This window comes from Corvus brachyrhynchos, unplaced genomic scaffold (genome assembly GCF_000691975.1).
Source record: "Corvus brachyrhynchos isolate BGI_N302 unplaced genomic scaffold, ASM69197v1 scaffold61, whole genome shotgun sequence".
Classification (NCBI taxonomy): domain Eukaryota; kingdom Metazoa; phylum Chordata; class Aves; order Passeriformes; family Corvidae; genus Corvus; species Corvus brachyrhynchos.
Genome location: NW_008236478.1, coordinates 6,955,255 through 6,967,935, shown reverse-complemented (window position 1 = coordinate 6,967,935; position 12,681 = coordinate 6,955,255). Strand labels below are relative to the sequence as shown.

General features: G+C 57.3%; 1 protein-coding gene across 2 annotated transcripts; it reads left to right on the top strand.

Moving 5' to 3' along the window:
* Positions 1-55: 55 nt before the first annotated feature.
* Positions 56-11,402, top strand: R3HCC1L (R3H domain and coiled-coil containing 1 like). 2 transcript variants are annotated; one of them, XM_017726098.1, is made up of 7 exons: positions 62-1,890; positions 4,975-6,395; positions 9,960-10,135; positions 10,247-10,317; positions 10,431-10,526; positions 10,685-10,825; positions 10,990-11,402. In XM_017726098.1, the coding sequence occupies exons 2-7, from the start codon at positions 4,989-4,991 to the stop codon at positions 11,043-11,045; spliced, it is 1,947 nt and encodes a 648-aa protein (XP_017581587.1). In that variant the 5' UTR covers positions 62-1,890; positions 4,975-4,988; the 3' UTR covers positions 11,046-11,402. The 2 variants fall into 2 exon arrangements, with proteins under 2 accessions (XP_017581588.1, XP_017581587.1); XM_017726099.1 differs by lacking the exons at positions 9,960-10,135; positions 10,247-10,317; positions 10,431-10,526; positions 10,685-10,825; positions 10,990-11,402 and adding an exon at positions 7,689-8,312 and having other exon boundaries at positions 56-6,395.
* Positions 11,403-12,681: the final 1,279 nt, after the last annotated feature.

The window sequence follows — 12,681 nt, the reverse complement described above, 5'->3', positions numbered from 1 at the left end:
CACCCTGCTCGCTCCCGGTGCTGCCCCGCTCTCCCCCTCCCTGGGGTCCCAGCCCTGATCCTTACCCCCTGTCCCATCCCTGTTCCCCAGCCCTGCTCCCCACGCCCTGTCCCAGTCCTGATCCCCACCTGAAGGCCCACCTCCCCCAGTCCGCCGGCAGGCAACCCCCGGGATAACATGGCACGTTGCAGACCCCATAATTCCCCCCACTGTACAGAGTCGCAGGACGATGTGTCAGCCCTTGAGTGCCGGGGAGTTTCACGGGTCCCTGGGTGCTCGGTGCGCCAGTCTGCCATGCCGTGGCACCTGGTGCTCACAGGTGCTGGGCACTCTTTTTCGTGCCTGCCTGCGGGCCCCTGGCATCCTCGTCTGTTCACACCACCTGCGAGGTTCTGTGTGCTGCCTGCTGTGGGGCTGTCACAGCCCTAGAGTGGCCCATGGCATGATGCTGGTGACCAGATCTGCCTCTTGCACATTTTGGGGTGGTCACTCCAGTCACTTGCTTTCTGGTGTAAGTGCATTGTAGGGCTCTGGGCCTTGCTGTTCAGGCTGCTGTTGCTCCATGAGTAGCTACTTTGGGTTATTTTACCTTCATTTTCCCAGGCTGGGTCTTGCTTTGTTTCCTGCTTACATTTCTTGGATCCTTTGAATGGTGTCTCTACTCTGGATGGTGTTTGCAACAGCTCGCTGCTCAGTATCATCTGCAAATTTAATGACAGTTCACTATTCAAGTAAAAGTTGGAGAGATGGTGTAAAATGAGACCCTGAAGTTCAGCTGAGTTGGCTCTTGCTTGCCTTATCTAAAAGCTTTACCCAGTGATTCTTCTGAAATAACTCCTCTGGGCAAGCCAATGTCCACCCACCATTCATTGTGTTGGGTGTGCAGGCTCCTTTACCTGCCAGTTTTGTTCTGTGCTAGGGATAGGAACAGGGTTTATCCTGTTCTCAGCTCTGGTTTTGTTGTCCTTTCTTGCACAGAAAATCAGTGCCTTGTTTGCTCTACCCATCACTGGGGTTCTGGTTTCTTCTTGGCACTGTGTGTCAGCGGGTTAATAGGTTCGTCTCCGCACTGGCCAGGCTGGCCAGGTGACTGTGTCTGTGTGGACATGCTGTTTTCGCTTTCCCTGCAGCTGTTTTTGCAAGGCCTTTGCCTCATTTGCATTTTTCTGTTTAAAAACAGTGATTTTTCCCTTTTGAGTCATCTTTATTTTTGAGCCATCATTAATTTTCTCTCCCTCCTTGTTTATTAATAGACCTTTTCACTTTTGTGCTGATTCTGCCTGGGTATATTTGTGAAGTCCTTTGTATTCCCCTTAGCATTCTGGCTGTTAACTCCTTATGCTGGTTTGTTGTCCCTTCCCTCCCCCCCTGCCCCCCTGCAGCTGTGAGGGGACACTATTGACTTACAAATCATTTTCCTGTCTGGAATGTTCCCCTTCTCTTGTTCCAGGTATCTCCTAAGAGCATCTATTCCAGGTGTCTCCTAAGAGTATTGCAAGTGAAAGGCACGATTGAAATCTCTCTCAGTGCCTTTGACGCTTTTGCCAGCCCCTCACATAGCCAGCGTTTGCTGTGTCTACTGGAGAGCGTCTTTCTCCTGGCAGCAAGGCACAGGGACGTCTTAAAGCCCTCGGGGCTGCAGGCAGAAGTTGGATGGAATGCAGCTCTTTGCGCCTTGAATGCTTTGCTTTGCCTCCTACCAGTGGCTCTGTGTTCTTGCCTTTGCTCTGTCTGTCTCCACCAGGTATCCAGGTCCTTCCCTGGCCCTGCCGCCTGCTGTTGAGCCAGGTGGCCTGGGCTGGAGCTCTGCTGAGAGCAGGAGAGGTGCAGGGTAGCCAAAACCTCTGACAATCCTTGCCTGGGCTGCCAGGGGCTGGTGTTGTGCAGCTGGTAAGTGTGCCATGGCACGTGCCTGGCATGAGATGAGTCCTTCGAGTGGCAGGTTCCCCAGTGGAGCTGTTTAGAATCTCCTTGTACCTGCCTTTTTATTAATCTTGTTATTGTGGTTAATTTTTTCCCCTTCAAAGAGCCCAATCTGCTGCAGGCTGTAAAGAGTGACATTGTGGTGTGCGAGCTGCATGCCAAGGCTGCGTGAGGTCCCCCAAGGCTCCTGGTCCCCCAGTATTGCCATCCCTGTTCACTTTTAAGGCTTTAAGGTTATCTACTCTATCGATGGGAATATGGATTGAGTGGAATTAGAAACCTCGAAGGCTAAAAATACAGCTCCCTGCCAGGAAATGCAGCAGCCTGCTGAGAGGGTGCTGCATGGCACTGAGACTTCTCCAGGAACTGGCATGTTCCACATGAGCACCACAGCCCAGCATCCCTGTCTGTTCCCAGGTTCCCTGAGCAGGACTGTGGCTGGCTTGCTCTTGTTTGTGGGGTCCTTCCCTGGACAGGACAGGGAGAGAAATCAGGGAGAAAACGCTGCCCATGTGTGCTGCAGATGTTCACTAGAGGAGAAACACAGGCTGGCACATGACGGGGCAGCTCGCTGCGACTTCACAAACACATACCATGAGCACAAGCTCCCCATGAGCAGCATGTTCCTGGGAACAGTGCAGGGGGAGCCTGTGTCTTCAGGGAGCTCTGGCTGATGATCCAGTATCCTTCTGGCCATGCCAGGCTATGTTGTGCTGGGCTGGTGGGCTTTACATGCCAGACAGCTGGGCAGTGATCCCATCACCGCTTTTACCATGGTGCCATGGCCTTTCCCTGCTTGGTGCCACAGTGCTGAGTTGTTTTGCCAGGCAGCTCCATAAAACAGGACAGCATCTGGGGCAGCATGGGCCTTTCTGGGGATGCACTGCCCATCGCTGCCTGTCTTTGCGGGGCAAGCTTGGTCCCAGACTCTGGAAGTGGCAGGATTGCCCTGCCTAGCGTAGTGTGAATGAGACCCAAAGCCAGGGCCATTGCTCTGCCTCCTGGAGCATGAAATCAGTCGGTGCTGACCCGTGGCTGTGGCATCGATGAAGTGTGTAATAGCCTGGGGGCAGGAGCTGTGCTGCCCTGTGGGGAAAAAACAAAGTCCTGCAGCATCGCTGCCAGTGTGGGTCATCTGCCACCTTGCTGTGCTTCTTCCTAGGCTGCAGGAAGGAGCTCTTCCCCAGCAGTGTGTGGCAGGCAGAGGGCAAAGCTGTGCAGGGAGAGGATGCTCCCAGCACCAGCCGTCCAGCTAATGCTGCACCATCTGCTTTGGAGGGTGAGGCAAGGTGAATGGCAAGCTTTTGAGGAGCCCATAAATCCTGTGCGCAAAGGCTCTTGGAGGTGACATGGGATGTGCATGGAACAATGCTGCTTCTGGTTGCTCGCCATGCTGGAAATTCTCAGAAAGCAGAGCCCGGGGAGATCACTGACCCCCACAAGACATTCAGTGATGAGCCATGGGCTGGGACTCTGGGCTTGGCTGGGAAAAGTCCTTTAGCAGAACATGTTTCAGTGCAGTTGGAAGCCCTCTGTGGTTGGAAATGGTGGTGCCAGGGGGGCTTCCAGTGCCCCCTCCCCTCTGGCACTTGGGCTGCCACTTGGTGAGAAAATGTATAATGCCTCAGTGTTGAAAAATTACTAATCCAGTCCTTGGAAGGTTTGTAGGATACATTCCTTTCTTGTGGTCGATAAAGATAAAGGGGATCGTTCTGCCAGTAAAATTAGTGTATCAAAGAGGGGGAAAAAAATGACAAGAGCTGTGGAGACAGAAAAATGATTGGGGCAGCCCTGGGATGGTGCTCAGCATCACCACAGTGCCCGTGCCTGCGTGTTGTGTTCCTGCCCACCTTTGCAGCATGAGGTGCAGGCACAGGCACCGCGGTCATGCTGGGGGTGCTGCCCTGCTGGGCTTTTCCAGTGGTTTCCAGAGAGCCACGAGAGACTCATCCATCATGCCAAGGCAACGGCCTGTCCATCCATCACGAAGAGGGGATGATGCCACGTGGCATGGGCAGCCCCAGCCACTTTGCAGCCAGTGGTTGGCCTCCCCTCGCCTTCCTGGCACCGCTGCTGGCTGTTGGTGAGGGGCCACGGGGAGCATTCGCGCCTCGGTCAGGGGCTGTGTGGAGGGGAGGCTAATGTACCGGAGGTGCCTCGGAAATGAGAGCCTTGGATGGGTTCCTGGCCCTATTGATCTGCCGGCAGTTTATGCATCCTGACATTCATAATCTTGGTCGGCGCTGATGGTCCAGATTAATGGGCCCAGGGGCTGTCCATCCGTCACTTCACATTAATTACTGAAGAGGTGTTTTTCCAGTGATTTACCTGACAGCGGCCTGTGATGAATCCCCCTAAACGGAGTGGGCAGTGATTAATCATGGGGCCCCAGCCCAGCCCCGCTCTGCCTTCCCCTCAACCACAGTGTAGCCCCCTGCACCATCCGTCTCCATAAACCCTGTCTGATGCATATTTATAGGGGCTGGGGGGCCTGGCCGCTTGCGGCATGCCTGCTTCTGCCAAAGATGATGAAAAATAAATCTCTGTCTGGATGGGGCAGCAGGTGAGCGGGGCTGCAGCATGCCATGGTCCCGCGCCAGGGTATCCCTGCGCTGGGGTTTGCTTTCTGTTGTTCTGTGGCTGCCTCAGGCTTCTCTGTGGCTTTTGATGCCTGAGTAGTGCATGGTGTTGGTGTTCTACTTCAGCTGCAGACCCTGCTCCCTTGGGGTGGAGGGTCCCAGGTAGCAGCTGCTGGAATGGGTCTGGTGCCTCAGTGATTCTGTTGGGATTTCCCTGCTTCCCCCGAGCTGGATATGCCCCACCAAAGGCTGTAGGGCTGTGGGGTGCTCCGGGCCCCAAACCCCGTCTGCAGATACGCTACTGTGGGGCAGCGTTGGGGCTCCACAATCCATCACTGTGCCAGCTGCTGAGGGAGCAGGGATGGGTGCTGGGACGCCGACTCAGTGACCTGGGCAGGGGCTGCCCACTGTGCACTTGGCTCTGGGGCTGTTGGGCTGTGGGCGGGACAGTGACGCTGTGCTCTCCTTGCAGGTAGCGGTGGCACCATGCAGCAGGAGGCGGAGGGCAGCCGGACGCGCCGCAGGAAGCCTGACATGGCCCTCTACGTGCCCAAAGCGCGGCGGGAGAGAGAGGCAAAGGCGGCAGGCGATGCACGGGTGGGGCACCGCCGGGAGCCCGAGAACCACTGCCTGGTGCAGGATGCTGGCTGGGGCAGCGGCGAGGGGCAGAGGCCAAGCCCCCGTGCCAGAACGCAGGCAGGCAGAGCAGCAAGGAGGGAGAACAAGGTGGATTCCGGCCCAAAGGAGCTGCGGACAGCCTCTGCCAGGCACAGCCATAGGATGGGAGGCAGCTGCCCCATTGCACTGGAAAGCCTGGAGGCATCACCCAGCATGTGTGAGCCATGCCCAGATCCAGCTGTTGCTCAGCCCTGGGACAGGCAGGATAAAGCATCTCATGAAGGACCCGGAGAGCTCAGCCACGGCCACAGGATGATAAGGACTGAGCCTGACCCTCCATCCCCACCGAGTGCCCAGACTGGGGCTGTGAAGGCTACCCCCGAGCCTGGGGATGACCCCACTAGCCCAACACCTGCTGCTAGCCCAGCACTGGTTTGTCAGACAGGTCTGAGTGACGTGTTGGAGCACTTGGGGGACAGCACCCCAGATCCAGCTGGGAACCTCTCCCAAGGCCTGGGAGAGGCTGTCCTGGAGTCAGAAGGGGTGGGCAACCATGACAGGGTGCCCCAGTTGGTGGGTCTGAAAACCTGGGAGGAGGAGAGGGAGGAAGACAGGTCTCTCCTGGCAGAGCAGAGCAAGGGTTGTGCCACTGGGTTACTGAAGGAAGAGGAGACGTGGGGAGGAAGGGCTGAGCTTCCTGGGGAGAGCACCTTGTGTGTACCAGGAGCCAGCTGTGAACCTGTGTTGTTGGGGGGTAGCGTGGGCGGTGTGCCAGTACTCCCAGGGGGCAGCACTCCACGGCAGGGCATGGGCAGCCCATCCCAGCTCCTGCCTGTGATGGAGGAGAGCACTGCTGGTGCTGGGGATCCCGGTGGGGAGGGTGACCTGGTGTCTGCTGTAGAGAAAGCGGGCAGCACTTCTGCCTCTGCCTGCAGAGATGGCAGTGCTGGGGCTGAGAGCAGCCCGTGGGACGGAGCACCTCTGGAAAGCTGTGAGCCCCCACTGCCCCTAGAGCTGCTGTGCCATGGCATGGAGGGGATCTCGCCTGCATCCTGGGCCAAGGAACTGGCAAGGCCAGATGAGGATATGGGCTCGCTGCAGAAGCACCAGGAGGCTGAGAAGGAAGAGAAAGGTCTCCACAGCAGCTCTCCAAAGGAAGGACAGAGCAGTGCCAGTGCTGAAACCCTGAGCCAGACCAGCCCGGGTGCCGAGGAGAGCTGGGATGTGCTGTTCAACGATGATGGGGACTGCCTGGACCCACGCCTGCTGGAGGAGGTACTTCCTGCAAGCCAGTGTTTGTGGGGATTTGCAGGGATGGGGACTGGTTCCCACTGGGATGTGGGGGTTGTCTTTTCCTGTGTTCTCTGGGGTGAGTGCATGGGGTGGGCGGGCTGCACCCAGGGCATAGTCAGCCTAGCTGGCTGTGAGCCAGCCTTCCCCTGTGGTGCCAAAACACTTGGGATCTCCACCTTTCCCCGTCTGTCCCATCCTATCCCGCGTTGCTGGTGAAGGCTGGGGTGATCGTCTCTCTGTAGTACATAAAGGGCACCCAGTAAAACTGCTGAAGTGCCGTAAACTGCAACTGCACCCTTGTGAAACCAGGGCTGGTGATAAAGAAATGGGCTGAGATGTATGGGCTCCCATTGAAACAGCAGCAGGATGTTTCCTCGAAACTATGGCTTCTTAATCAGCTGTGGCTCATTGCCATTCCCTCTTGCACACATGCTGCTGAATTTACTACAGTTGGCTGCTTAGTGCCAGGGCCCTCACCGTTCTGCTGCTGTTCATGAGGAAAGCTCAGCTCCTGCAGCAAGGCTGGATATCCCTTATCAAGGCTGGATATCCCTTACTGCATTTTAAATCAGTAGTGTCAAACTGGTAATTTTCCAAATGACATAAATGTACCTGAAGAAACAAACAGTGTTAATATGGTTACATCCAGCGTCTGTCTACCCCCGCTGGAATCAGGGTGTGAAGTGGTGGGTGGTGCCTTCCTAACAGTGTCAGTGAAGGGATGAGATTGACTCAAGAGCACACTTACTGGGGGACGTGGATCCCGCCTTGTCTGCAAGGCCATGCTTGTGCTGATGTGTCCTCTCGGAGCCTGGCATGGTGCTGAGACGGTGGGTGGGACACACAGGGCTCGCGTTTGGGGGGATGTGGAAGGGCGTTGGGTATCCCCATCCTTGCCTGGCTGTGCTCCCTTCAGCCACTCCAGATGGGAGGTTGTGGTGAGTGCTGGTGCTAGGAGGACAGCACTGCTGCTCTGAGGCAGCTGGTGCAGGTGGCATTGGCTTTCTGTGGGCTGCTGCCATGGGCATGGCTTTGTCCTCGGGGGAGGAAGGTCAGGGAGGATCCCTGTTATGGTGCAGCCGTAGGGTGCTGTGGGCAAGGTTGTGCTGTGCAGTACAGGCTCTCACTCCAAGGAGTATCCGTATTGGCTCCCCCATGCACAAGCTCTGAGACAAGTTTGAGCTCTTCAGGGAGCTCAAACCCTGAAAAAGCTTCCCAAAATGGGTGAAAAAGAAATAGGGATTTATCAAAAGTTGCCATCTTTGTCCCCTGCAGATTCCTGTGTGGAGCCTCGTGCTTCCTGAGCCCTCTGAACTCTTGGCAGGTGGAGGTAGCTGCTTGGGGAGGGTGCAGGCTCTCGGGAAGATGGAGCTGTTGTTAATTAACAAAAAAACCAAGAAAATTAGTAACGTCTTCCCCGTATCCAAATCCTTATGCAATGCAGATAGCTGGCAGAGAGCAAGATTTATGACGTTCTGTGGAGGAGAGATTTCTGATAGTGGACGGCTCTTCAATCTAGCAGGAAAAAAACACCACAGTGAGCACCATTGGCTGGAAGCTGAAACCAGACAAATTCAGAGTAGAAATCAGTTTGAACACAGAGTAATTAAGCACTGCGACCATTTCCTTGCAGGCTCTGTGGACTCTCCATCAGGCGGTGCGGCACGGCAGGGTCTGCGGAGCGTGCGTGCCCAGGGCTGTGGTATAAGTGAGCAGCCACGGACCCCTCTGACCTGCTCTGGCAGGAGTGTGTCTTTAGAGAGCAGTGAGATGTGATGGACGGGCTTCATTTTCCCGGTCATCTGTCTGTCCATCCATCAGCGAACCGTCCCCAGGATGCCTGCCAGGGCTGGGGACTCTACCATGGCTCCCATCCCTGCCCTGCCCCGTGGCTGGGGAGCTGCTGGCACGCTGCGTGCTGGGGCTGGCAGTGCCGGGGGACCTGTTGAGCCGTGCCTGCTGTGTGGCTGAGCCCTGCTGCCAGACGGCTCCTGTCCTTCCTGCCCCGCCACAGTTGGTGATTTGTGAAGGTCAAGGACCGCTCCAGCACTCTGTGCTCCTGCTCTCTAATCATCTTCCCAGTGCCTGGCACTACCTGAGTGCTCTGCTCCCTCAAGCAGCACCGCAGGGCTTTATCCTGCCTGGGAATGACTCCCTTGCCTCCCCCGAGCAGGCACAGGGTGCCTGAGTGTGCCGCCCTGCACGGGGGTGATGGCAGGGCAGGCGGCTCTGCTGGCAGTGCTGGCCTGTCCCGTGAGCTCCATAACTCAGCTCTACCCTCCGCTGGCATCCAGCCGCTATGGCAGCACCCCCTCACCTGCCGTGAATCCATCTTCCCCATAAAATTGTCGGAATGAGCACTTTTTATCGACTGAGCTGGCTGGGATTTATGGACTCTAACCTTGCAGCCGTGGTGTGCTCTGCTATGATCGCTTAGGGGATCAGGGTGGGAACCCGCCTGAGTTATGTACCCATTTCCTGGCATCGTGCCAGCCCCACGCTCTGGGGGAACAGGGCAGCTGTCAGTGGTTTTGGACTGCACCTGCCCTGGTGTCTCAGCTGAAGCAGGGCAGTGAGTCCCCTTGGCCGCTGGCACGGCGTGGTTTGGAAAGCAAGGGTTCAGCAAGTGATGCAGGGTGGCCCACTGGGCAGAAGGTGGTGCGGGGTGACCAGCTTGCCCTGGCAATGCTGTGAGACAGAGGGAAATAGGGGCTGGCTGCACCCCTGTGTTGTGGCAGTGGGAGGCTGCTGCCTGTGTTTTGAAATAAAGGTTGAAAAATGTGCAAGGTAGAAAAGCTCTGCAGCCATCATCTCTTAGGGCTGGAGAAAGTGCCCCGCTGTGAGGTATTAAAGGTGCACAACCCATTTTATCAAGAAGAAGATTGAGAAGGGACTTGATTAACATTAGTAAGTGCTGTGACAGGGAGGGGACCAGGGACTGAGGGTTCTTTAATCCAGCAGAGGCAGAACAAGAACTGCCGGCTGGAAAGTGAAGTCAGACAAATTCAAATGAGAAACAAAGCATAAATTTTTAGGTGCACAGGTGGTTAACCAGCAGAACTTGCTCCTCAGTGCTCCTCAGTCTTTTTCATCTTGGCATCTGGGGTGCTGTTGGGCTGCTTTGGTGCATGTGCTGCAGTCAGGGCGCGCTGAGCCTGGTGCTTCCATGTGGCAGAGAGACATCATTTCCTTCTGACGTTACTGTCCTGCTCCTTGTTCTTCCCCAAACGTATTTCAGGTCATCACATCACTGTGGAAGGAGTGATATGCTCAGAGGTGTACATGCTGTTCCACCCCTGCCATTCCCACCATGTCCATGATGGGGATGCAGAGCGTGGCAAATGAAGGGCTGCTGGTAATGGGAAAAGCAAGTGCATGGTGTGAGAACCCTGGCTGATAACTCCTAATTCTCAGTGCCATGAATCCATCTGCGATGCTGGGCTGGGGTCTGAGCAAGTTTCTGGGGAGCACTTGCTATGGATTGGGAACTGCTGTGGGGCAGGTGGGCACGGGTTGCTCAGTGCTGTGCCTGTCCTGCTGCTGCAGCTCTCAGGGGGTGTGAAGCACCAGGAGAGCCAGCAGTCACCCCGCTTCAACTACTATGGTGCTGAACCTGCTGCGCCAGACATCAGCGATGATGAGCTGCCCCACGTCATCGAGATCTACGATTTCCCCTCGGATTTCCGCACTGAGGACCTGATGCGTGTCTTCTGCAGCTATCAGTGAGTCTGCCAGCACTCTGTCCCCAGTGCTGGGGTTCCCTGCCTGGGCTCTGCTCCAGACGGCTGCCCATCAGGTGCCGATGCCTTGCTGAGCTTCCCTTTCTTTGGCAGGAAAAAAGGCTTTGATATTAAGTGGGTGGATGATACGCACGCCCTGGGCATCTTCTCCAGCCCCATAACAGGTACTGCTCCTGGTTCAGCTGGGGATGGGCAGAGAGGAGGCATCCCTCTCCTGCAGCCAGATCCTGGGCATGGGGCTGGCCCTGCACGTGGACATGCTGCTCTCTTCCTGCAGCACGCGATGCCCTCAGCACCAAGCACCTGATGGTGAAGACGCGCCCACTCTCCCAGGGCACCCGTGCCTCTAAAGCCAAAGCCAGGGCATATGCTGGTGAGTGGTGCTGCCCTGTGCCAGCTTGTGCCTTCGTGACTCTGCTGCAATATCATCCTCATAATTGGGGAGGGGTGGGGCAGCCAGCACGGCTCCACAGCTGTGCCCGCTGCCCTGTCCCTCCCAGAATGCCCCACTGATGTCCCCCATCTTCACAGAATACCTGCAGCCGGCCAAGGAGCGCCCTGAAACATCAGCTGTCCTGGCCAGGCGGCTGGTGATTGGTGCCCTCGGGGTACGGAGCAACCAGACACCAGCCCAGCGAGACGCTGAGCGGAGGAAGCTGCAAGAAGCTCAGGGTGAGTTTTGGATGCCTGGAGGGGCTGCAGTATGGCAGGGCTTTCTTCATGCATACTCCTTCTCACAGGGTGGGTGGGAGGGGGCTGCACCAGGGTGGACCCCAGCCACCTCCACAGGGAGGTGGGATGATAGGGATGTGGCATTGACCCTCTTGTCTCTGCAGAGAGGAAGCGCCTGGAGAACAAGCAGCGGGAGGATGCCTGGGAGGGCCGGGACTGAGCCAGGAGGCTGCACTTTCAGCCCACATTCCTCTCTGTGGGCGGGCAGAGCACTCTGCGTCTCAGAGCTGGGACGGATTCTGCACTGCGTCCAAAAGCACTGGGCTGCTTCACCGAAAGGGCTGAGCAGCATGCGGGCTGGTTGGTGCTGTGGGGATGCTGTTGCTGTCAGACAGCTCTGCCCACCCTGCCCAGGGCAGAACCCCCAAGGCTACCAGCCACAGCAGGAGCAACAGCAGGATGCACAGAGCTCAGCAGAGAGCATGGGGGCCTGTGCGGGGCGGCCCTGGCCACGTGGCAGGGCCTTGTGAGTGAGAGTTTCTGTCCTCTATTTTGCTAATAAATGCCATTTATTTTATTTGCTTGCCTGGGTGGTGGCTCCCCGTTCCCTTCCACCTCCCTTCGGAGGACGGTGTGCATGCCGGGGACAGCTGCGCGTGGTCTGCACCGCTGTGGGGATGTCCACCCCTCCCAGGTCCTGGGTGTCCCCAGCGGTTGTGGGGGATGTGCAGGCAGGAGGGATCGGGCAGGACGGCAGGCAGGAATGTGCTGGCAGGGACCCTGTTTACTTCCGCGAAGCAGCTGCAGCCCTGAACAGCAGGGCCCTTGTCAGAGCATGGGCAGGGCCGTGTTCCCGGCCCCACACGGGGCTGTGATGTGGCCACGCTGCCGGCCGTGGCGGGCTGGGGGCTTCCTGCCCTGCCCCCGGGCGGAGGCTGGGGGCTGGGACCTGCCTTTGCCTCCTCTGCTTTGCATCATCCCTCAGCACCTGAAAAACAGCCCTGTGTGTACCAGTGCTCCCACCTTGTAGCTCTGCAGACTCTGAGGTTTTGGAGCCTTTCACAGGAGGCGAGGATGCGGATGATGCTTTTCTGCCACCACTGCCAGCAGTTTGCATGGTTTTGGTCGCTGAAGAGCTCATGTGGCTGCCCTGTGTCCCCTGGCTGTCCCCCAGCTCGGCAGCAGTGGAGCTGGTCATGACCCCGTGGTGGTGGCTGCCTGCCCCTGCACCATCCGGCAGCGCTGCCAGCTGGGAGCCGTCTCGGCTGCTGTTCCCGGATGCTCGTGGCTTGGCCAGTGGAAATTTCAGGGCGCAAAGCTGCTCTCATGTGGAAAACATCTTCCCCACCATCCGGCATCCCTCACACCCCGAGCCTGGCCGAGTGAGCCTCCACCAGCACGTGCCTTGCCACGGTCTCTGGCCTCGGGCCCCCCCAGTGCACCATCGCCGTTCCCAGCAGCAGCTCTACGTGCAGGAACCATCACGTGGGTGCAGCCTGACTTGTCCTGGGCCAACGTGGGTGCTGACAGCCCCCTGCCCTGGGCTGGTGCCTGCCAGTGAGGCAGGAATGGACAGAGGGGTGCAAGGAGAGGGGTGGCACTGCCCCATGGCTGGCAATCTGGGGAACAGACAGTACAGAGTGTGTTGGTGACATTCCCTTTTATTTCCTGTTGTAAGAAAAAGGATAGAAACCATGGGAGGTAAGAAACAGAGAGCAAGGGCATAGTGTACCCTGTGTCCTCACCCTGTGCTGAGGAGCAAGGACTTTGAGGGACAGAGTGGCCCTACCACTGCTCCTATGTCTGGGAAGCTGCCAGGACAGCCTGGGAAAGCCCAGCATGTCAGCTGCAGACAC

Coding starts and splice junctions, on each gene's coding strand:
- R3HCC1L (XM_017726098.1), top strand. CDS start 4,989: ATGCAGCAGGAGGCGGAGGGCAGCCGGACGCGCCGCAGGAAGCCTGAC. Junction 10,136..10,246: donor CGTGTCTTCTGCAGCTATCA/GTGAGTCTGCCA, acceptor TTTCTTTGGCAG/GAAAAAAGGCTTTGATATTA. Junction 10,318..10,430: donor CTTCTCCAGCCCCATAACAG/GTACTGCTCCTG, acceptor CTCTTCCTGCAG/CACGCGATGCCCTCAGCACC.